This window comes from Aulostomus chinensis, chromosome 18 (assembly GCF_037954235.1).
Source record: "Aulostomus chinensis isolate RoL2024-O1b breed Wild chromosome 18, RoL_Achi_v1.0, whole genome shotgun sequence".
Lineage (NCBI taxonomy): Eukaryota > Metazoa > Chordata > Actinopteri > Syngnathiformes > Aulostomidae > Aulostomus > Aulostomus chinensis.
The window spans coordinates 5,801,188-5,809,750 of NC_141337.1; the positions used below are offsets into that span (position 1 = coordinate 5,801,188).

The 8,563-nt window shown below is 42.2% G+C and overlaps 2 protein-coding genes across 4 annotated transcripts in view; both read left to right on the forward strand.

Moving 5' to 3' along the window:
- The window catches only part of pde4a (phosphodiesterase 4A, cAMP-specific), a 48,293-nt gene extending 48,080 nt beyond the window's left edge, over positions 1-213 (forward strand). Inside the window, exon 16 of the mRNA XM_086184219.1 lies at positions 88-213. Within this exon, the coding sequence (XP_086040345.1) occupies positions 88-96 (9 nt within the window). The 3' untranslated portion in view covers positions 97-213. The remainder of the gene's footprint in view (positions 1-87) is intronic.
- On the forward strand, positions 175-7,977 carry prkcsh (PRKCSH beta subunit of glucosidase II). Of its 3 annotated transcripts, none has more exons than XM_086184225.1 (18): positions 175-330; positions 702-836; positions 980-1,096; positions 1,431-1,526; positions 1,608-1,665; positions 1,800-1,917; positions 2,220-2,349; positions 2,518-2,602; positions 3,394-3,472; positions 3,620-3,703; positions 3,784-3,942; positions 4,030-4,120; positions 5,032-5,101; positions 5,277-5,366; positions 5,454-5,528; positions 5,617-5,716; positions 5,812-5,971; positions 7,773-7,977. In XM_086184225.1, the coding sequence occupies exons 1-17, from the start codon at positions 177-179 to the stop codon at positions 5,956-5,958; spliced, it is 1,788 nt and encodes a 595-aa protein (XP_086040351.1). In that variant the 5' UTR covers positions 175-176; the 3' UTR covers positions 5,959-5,971; positions 7,773-7,977. The 3 variants fall into 3 exon arrangements, with proteins under 3 accessions (XP_086040351.1, XP_086040353.1, XP_086040352.1); XM_086184227.1 differs by having other exon boundaries at positions 294-341; XM_086184226.1 differs by having other exon boundaries at positions 324-408.
- The last annotated feature ends 586 nt before the right edge of the window (positions 7,978-8,563 follow it).

Consider the following 8,563-nt stretch of genomic DNA (forward strand, 5'->3'; position numbering starts at 1 on the left):
TCCCCTATGAACAGATTGTAAAACTGGATAGCCCAGCCTACGTCACATATGACTGGACTGATGATAAAAGCTTGTGTTTGCGTTCAGGATGAATAAAATGTAAGGGGACCGTGTGAACATCGACAATCACCTGCACCTGTCTGACCCAAGCGTGAGATGGCTGCATCCTCTTTGACATGCCCAGGATCTCATACGTCAGATGGCTTCTTCTGCTCTCCACCAATCACAGTGCCGTAGCTCAGGCTCGTCCAATAGTAAGTTCACAAAACAGAGGAAGGCGTGGACGCACGCATGCGCAACTCATCGCTACGGAACTCGCTTGGCGGCGGGGTAAGTGACCGGTGAGAAAAGCCATTAGTTTGTCCTTTCAAGAAGAATATCAAACGCACAAAGTCTGGTTTTGTCGAGGTAGTTTAGTGTTGCTTTTTGTTGAGTTGTACTGCTTGAGTTTGTTGAACGTGTTAGGGTTTTACGTACGCGGAGCGAAATCGTTAGCCAATGTCGCTAAATAGCATCCATTTGTTAGCTAGGTCAACCAATGACCATTGTATAGTCGTTTGTTATAAGCTAAAATGAAATGTTTGATTTTTATGTTTGTTTTTTGTCACTTTTGCATTTGGATTTACGATTATCAGCCCCGTTAATAGCGACCACAGAGTATATTTTCCCCCTCTTATTTACCTGGACAATTTGTTTGACAGAGATTAGCATTTCCGCTGCAGCTGCTTCACGTCACCGTACCATCACGATGTCCTGTCAGTACTTCCTGTTGTTGCTCCTGGGGCTTGGGGTCTCAGCGGTGGAAGTCCAGCGTCCTCGCGGTGTCCCTCTGTCTAGTAAGTTATCTGGCTTGTAGCTTTAATACTGACAAGTCATATTTATGAGTACAGTCATGTCAGTTGCTCCAGGATGCATGTTAATAACATGTTTTCTCATTAGTACTGTCATATAATTTGACTGCATTTTTCAACCTTGACAGAACGGCAGTTCTATGAAGAGGGCAAACCTTTTACTTGCCTAGATGGCTCTCGGACCATTCCGTTTGACAGAGTGAATGATGACTACTGTGACTGCCAGGACGGTTCTGATGAACCAGGTGTGTGTAACCTAAATGCTTCCTGTTCATCAGGTACATATATGATGTGAATTGTCCTGCACACCGATGATCCATGAGGAAACAAATCTTGAAATGCACTTCTGTCTGTATGTAGTTTTGTTATATTTAATATTGTTTTGAGTTGTGAGGGTTGTGTTGAGATGGGATGTTGTGAGCTGGGGCGAGTTATTGATGTAGTTGTAGTTCTGAATTTACATGAAGTCATAGATGTTTTAATTATGGACCTCAGGAAGAGTAGATGTTGCCCTGGCAACAACTTATGGGGAGCCAAATAAACAATAAACTTAATTTGTTTATCCAACTACTTTTGCAGGCACTGCGGCTTGTCCCAATGGCAGCTTCCACTGCACCAATGCAGGTTTCCGTTCAGCTTTTATTCCCTCGTCCCGCATCAATGATGGAATTTGTGGTAAGAACCCTTCCTCTAAACAGCACAGAAAGTTTTGTTTTGTGGCAAGGATTTTATTCAACTTTATTGTGTCTTTTGTAGATTGCTGTGACACAACAGACGAGTACAACAGTGGTGCCGCCTGTCAAAACACCTGCAGGTAAATGGCAGCGTATTTAAATCTTGCATTGTCTTCATCGTCATTTTGAATAATACATTGGGTTTTTTAACAAGAGTCAAAGCATTGGAGTTTCCGGTGAGTGCCACATTTTAAATTTCTTGCATGATTTGCAGGGAATTGGGGCGCAAGGAGAGAGAGAGCCTCCAGAAGATGGCAGAAATTGCAAAGGAGGGTTTTTTGCTGAAAAAGCAACTTATCCAGGAGGCCAAGAGGGGCCTCGAGGACAAGAAGGTGTGAATGAAAAGAACTTCTGAAGGTTGAACTGGGGAAAGAATGTGGTCTGCTCTGAAATATGGATCTCATTCTTGCTCAGATTTGTAGATCTTATACAAATACAATTATGGTAATTAAGTTTTCTAAGATGCTATTTAGGTTGCTGGGAAGTAGAACTGCATACGGTGTCAATTTCAAACTGCTGTAGAGTCCATAGCTCCTGTGGCTGACAGTAGTTTTCTCTGAAGTGGAAATCCAGTGCACACGCTGTGCCAAACTGAAGCCAGTGTTAACGCATATGTATTTGTTTGTTTCTCCAGGCCAAGTTGGCAGATATTCAGGCCAGTAAGATGGATCTGGAAGACAGGGTAGAAGCTCTGAGAACTGTGAAAGAAACAGCTGAACAGCCAGAGAAAGAAGCTAAAGAGCGCCATCTGAAGGCCTGGGAAGGTAAATGTAAATGTATATTACCATCTGCTGGTAGTCAGGAGTATCACATTACAGTTCGTACATCACATGGCTGCCACTTTTACTACTTGAACTAAAACTTACTTAATGCCAGACATTTGAGATGTTGCATTAAAAACTTTAGTGTGTTTTATTCTTTGTTTCTTTCAGATCAAAAAGCTGTCATTCGCAAAGAGAAGGACCAAGCTAAAATGGCTGAGGTGTTTCTCGAACTGGATGATGATTCAGACGGCTTGTGAGTATCTAGCTCAAAGAAGAATGGCAGCATTTTGATGAAGTCTTAATTTATTTGTTGTTTGGAACCCAAAATGCCATACGGTCCACTTGTAGACAAGGTCTTCATGCCATTTGAGTAGCGTATCTCAAGACTCATATGGTCATGAGAAACCTGGGAAAGTCATGGAAACGGGCTGCACAAATCAGAGCTTGATGTGTTGTTGTGGTAGGGTTAAGATTGAAACAAAACTGGCAAATATTCATTTACTGATGTACATTTTTAGGTTGCATTAAAACCACATAGTTTTTCTTTAATGTTTGTTAAATAACCTGGTAGTTGTGGGTAATTTATGAAAAAAGTTATGGAAGTTTAGTGGTAAATGTGTATGAGTACTGGTATTTGCTGGTTCATTAGCACTGCACTGCTTAATTCAAGTGGCAAAAGCAGGATGCGCGCCTACCTCAAGCACGTGACTGATACAAACTTTAGCATGAATGATTGAGTGCTATAAAATGTAATTATCAAAGCAGAGCAGCCAACGCATGCTGGCCAGTATCTTTTTCTCCTTTTCTATCTTCCTCCGTGGTGATGTCACACTCATCAGCGTTTCACAAAACAAAGCACTGATCACTGAGAGATCTGTGTTTTCTTTGGTGAGGCCTCCTCATTCTGCCTACAGATGTTTTCCCCTCCATTTAAGAGGGCTGTTCCTCCCTCGTTACTCATCGCTCCTCATCGGATTAGACCCTGACTATAGGAAAAGGAGTGCACCCACTCGAATTGTGGATGATGTCTTTTGTTTATTTCAGTGTCTGTGTGACTGAGCTTCTGTCCCATCCAGAGCTTGACCCAGATTCAGATGGTTCGTTCACAGAAACAGAGGCACAGGTAATGTACTTCTTTCTATATTGTCCCAGTGTGAAAATGCTTTTAGTATTAATTAAATGCAAACGTCTAAAAATAAAAAGGCCAAAAAAAGCACTCCCTGAGATTTGTAGGAAATTAAATTGTGACTATTTTCTTGGGTTGGTATAGGCACTCTTGGGTGGAGTAGACAAAGTGGATACAGTAGCTTTTGAGGCTCTTTGGAATGACATCAAAGAAAAATACACATCTGAGGTAAGAGGTCAGCTACTCTGTTGGTAAACTCCATTCTTAAAAACCTCCGCTCTTCTAATCTGAGACTTCCTGGGCACCAGGCCAGAGAACCAACACCAGTGGAGCCTCCACAGGAGGAGATAGGCGAGCCAGTCCCTGACAACGACTCTGAACAATACCCTGAAGATGACATCCCTGAGGAAGAAGAGGATGATGATGAAGAGGATGAAGACGAGGATCCTGAAGATGAGTACTCTAAGGTAAGACAGCTGAATCTCTGTGTTTAACTTCTGCAAGAGGAATCGAGTTCAACTGAGTGAGTCACCCTATCTGTGTTTGTTATGCAGAGCCCTCCTACGGTACAGACTCAGGAGAAGGATGACGATGATGAGGGGACGATGCCACCCTATGATGAAGAAACCCAGAACCTCATCGATTGTAAGTGTGTGTGTGTGTGTGTGTGGAAGACAAAGTGACTCAGCCAGTCCTCAGCTATGAGTAATTGAGTTACTGTGAAATACCAGGAAGTGAGCACAGATGTGACTGCACACCTATTACTTTGAATTTGAATGTGCTAACCTGAAACTGATCCCTCACTCTTGGAGTGCAAATATATTATTTATTAGAAGAACAAAGTGGCTTTTTGAATAGCTGTGTTATTTTTTTATGATGGAGGTCTGCTGTCCTTTTTTTTACAAAAGCATGAATTAAGAGGAAGTCATGATTTGATCAGGTTTCTTTGTATGTCAGCCAGCCAGAAAATTGTTCACCAAATACAACAGTAAGTTGTCTTTCTAGCTAAATTTGATACTGTCAGCCTCACAAAGAGAGAACTCACGTAAAAATGTTTTTTTTTGTCTTTTCAAGTATATTTACAAATGTGTGTTCTTAAGCTAATGTCATCTTTACTGCATCACTTCTTTTGACTGAAGGATGCAGAGAGAGCCAGCCACATATATTTAGCTTGGAGCTAATGGCAGTTTTGCTCATATGTTGCTGAAGCTGTTGTTAACCGTTAGCTTCAAGCTAGGTATATGTGGCCGCTGCCTTCTGGAGTCATACACAATCAACGCAGGAGGGGTAAAACATGTTCACGAGCTCAAGACACCAATTTAGTACTTTCTGCCCATTTTGGATGGACTTTCTTTTCAATGTGAGGAGTTTGTCATTTTACTTGGACTTACTTGATTTTAAAAATTGATTTGTTACCATTTCCTGACATACAGACAATATTCTACTTGTAATTACTGCAATTTCCAAGCGTAGTTTCAGTCCTGTAAGCAACTGCATGTCTGTATGACTGATTCTACAATGAAGGCCTATCTTGATGAGCTGTATTTGATTCCCAGCTGCTCAGAAAGCCAGAGATGAGTTTGATGGGGCTGAGAAGGCTCTCCGGGAAGTGGATGATCAGATCAAGTATGTTCTCACTCTCAATATGATGGCGCTGATGATGTCAGTAATGCAATCAATGCTCGTGACACAACTCCGGTCTTAGCTCTTAACAGCTACAACTGATGATGATGATGATGATGATGATGATCACACCAGTGTTATGTAAGATCATGTTTTGGCTTTGCTTTTGTTTCTGCAGAAACCTTGAGAAGGAAATTTCCTTTGACTTCGGACCCAGTGCTGAGTTTGCTTACCTCTATAGTCAGTGTTATGAGTTGCCAACTAGCGAGTAAGTACAAATGTTTGGTGTCTTTCAATTATTGCTTGGTACAAGTTTTCACCTTGTGAGGAAGCAAGTATATCTTTTGTTTTTCAGGTATATCTACAGGCTCTGTCCATTCAACAGAGTATCTCAGAAACCCAAGTATGGTGGATCGGAAACTAACCTCGGGTAACGGACTAGCTCTGTTAGCTTTGTGCTGTTTTGGTAGCACACTTGACTCACCTCTTGTTGAACAATCGATGTGTGCTCTCTGTAGAACGTGGGGAAAGTGGGCGGGTCCTGAGGACGACGTCTACTCTGTAATGAAGTATGAACATGGAACTGGGTGCTGGCAAGGCCCCAACAGATCCACCATGGTCAGACTCTGACGCGCAGCTGGAACTTTTTCTACACCTGATTTGTCTCTGCTATTCGAAAAAGACTCAGGGAATCTGTGGTCTTTGTCATTCAGGTTAAGCTAACATGTGGAAAGGAGACAGTTGTGACATCTACCTCCGAGCCAAGTCGCTGTGAGTACCTGATGGAGTTCATCACCCCTGCTGTCTGTCAGGATCCTCCGAGCCTGGATTCAGGGTTTTCTAACCGCGACGAGCTCTAGACCCACTTATTTTGTGAGTAATTTTAACTTTTTTGGTTTTTGGCACGCCATTTTGTGGGGAAAATATTGTTTACTCTTTTCCTCATGGTTCTTGAAGTGGTTCATGGCCGACATTGTATAGGCCACAATGTTGTTCTTCCACCAAATCACTGCTCACCCCCTTAAATGTGATGGTGCTTTCCTAAGCAGCATAAAAATTCTGTTACAGTCAAAGTCATACAAAGTGACAAGTGTAGCGTTTTGTCACGTGGAAAATTCCATTGTGCAGCCTCATTTTTGAAGAGGAGTAGGGCAGCGACGAAAGCAAGGTAACGTCATTTGAGTTAATTTAATAGAGGATTAAGAATTAATGACATGTAAGAATTTAATGATGTGCCATACGAGTGCTGCGGTTGATCTGGATTCATTATCTCTAAACGGGCAGCAGTCCTGGGATGTATTCACTCCTTCTGTTCTGCAGTGCGTCCAACATCCATCCTGAACTGAAGCTATCTTAACCTGAGCTTTCACCACAGTTCATAATGAGAGTATTTGATTGTGTTTGACAGGAGTTCACAATGTTACAGTTGCTTTCTACACATTGTGTATCACAGAACAGCTCCTTGTTACTGCAGCTTGCTTGTTGGTGCTTAAGTGCAAAGCTGTATAAAATGAATAGATATAAGCTGTCGTATCCTTTCAAGCAGAGAAGAATTACCCCAACATGAGTTATCAGGTTGTTTTGAAACCTTGATGTAGTTTGTTTGCGTGACAGCTGATGACATGGCAGAGAAAACATAAGCCAGAGGATGTAACACTTGCCATCACCTGGCTTTTGTCTGCAATGGGAAAGGGTTGATTTAACTTTGGTTCTGGGTCACATGACCCCCACAGTTGACCCTGATCAGCACGAATGTGAACAGAAAACAAATGAAGGCAGTACTTCTGGTTCACTTTTGTTGGTCACTCATGTAACTTTTGTTTCGTCGGCTACTAATTTATCCAAGCGGCACTCGTAAGATCATTCAGTTTGTATTGAGTCAGAAAAACGGAGTGAGAATCAGTGAATTGGAGTGAAAGAATATTGGTTATTAAATGATTTAATGTAGCACAGATGTGCGTGTGTGATTTAGTAAAGATTTAATTCATAAATACAGAGGTTAAGGGGTAATTTTAGTGTTTTTCCTGCTTTCCAAAAGAAAATAATTTACTCCAACAGACAGTTTTGATTTATTTGGTGCACTCTTGAGTTACGTGAAACAGCAGGCTAGCTTGACATAATAATAATCTGCTCTCAGCATCCTTAAGTGAAAAAAAATCAAAGTCGTGTATGGGGGAGTTTGTCAAAGGGGGGACTCGCCATCTCAGGCCTTGAGAACCCCTGCTCTACTCTTTGTTTACCCTCTTTTCTCGTGTGGTCCTGACCTCTGATGTGATGCAACGGGTAGAAAAAAATGGAAGTCATCCACTGGCAATGGGAAAGTTGTCAACCAGCCTTTTTTTTTAAGCAGCTTTTTTTTTCAGGTTTGAAAACCTGTTGTACATTGATATGTGCAGTGAGAGGAGCGCATACATTTAACCTCATGATGTTAGGTGGTCTGGAGAGGTGCAGAAATCAGAGGGTCTGGAACAACAGAAAGGCTTCGACTCAAATGTTAAGCGCCGACCTTAAAATAGCACAGGAAGTGGATCCGTGACTGGTAGATGCGTAGTTGTTGGAGATAAACCCTAGAGGGATTTGTTGCAAATAGATGCCCTTCTCTTTTAACAGCTAGGATGTCATGACTCAAGCAAACAAGCCTTTGAAGTTGACATGTTTGCTCTCCCTCTTGCAGGTTGTTCTTGAGGGACCATAGTCACTGCAGTAACATGGAGTTGCCGTGATGCGAGCTGCACCATCTCCATGTCAACCCAGAGTAAACGATGGAAATTCCAATGAGTGGCTGGTTTGTTTTTTTTACACGTTTACGTCTTGTGCGAATTAATGTGCTAAATGTAGTGTCCATTAATTGTTTTTCAAATAAAGCTCTTTTAAACATATTTCAGACAGTTGTTCCATTTCAGCTGTCATTGTAGTTCAGTATTGTCATTTAGGCTGCCACTAAGTTCAGGTGGTCTCAAACACAGTGTACTGTATGCTGTTTTAGTTCTTACAAATGTAAGAAGTCCTGGGGCGGCACGGCGGTGCAGTGGTCAGCACTGTTGCCTCACAGCAAGAAGGTTCCGAGTTCGAGCACGGGATCTTTCTGTGTGGAGTCTGCATGTTCTCCCTGTTCCTGTGTGGGTTCTCTCTGGTACTCCAGCTTCCTCCCACAGTCCAAAGACATCAAGAGGGGACGAGGCTGATTGATACTCTAAATTGACCGTAGGTGTGACTGTGAGTGTGAATGGTTGTCTGTCTATATGTCTTGGCCCTGCCATGGACTGGTGACCCAACCAAGGGGACCTCTTGCCCCCCCCGCGACCCTTAACAGGATAAGCGGTAGAAAATACATGGATGGTAATAAGTTTTGATTTTTGTTGTCGGAGGTGTTGATGTCAAGTTTATGAATGACAGGTCATGAATAACCAGCAGGGAAAAGTGACATTTCTGAGCCTGGGAACGCTTTTAAAACGAACTCCAAGT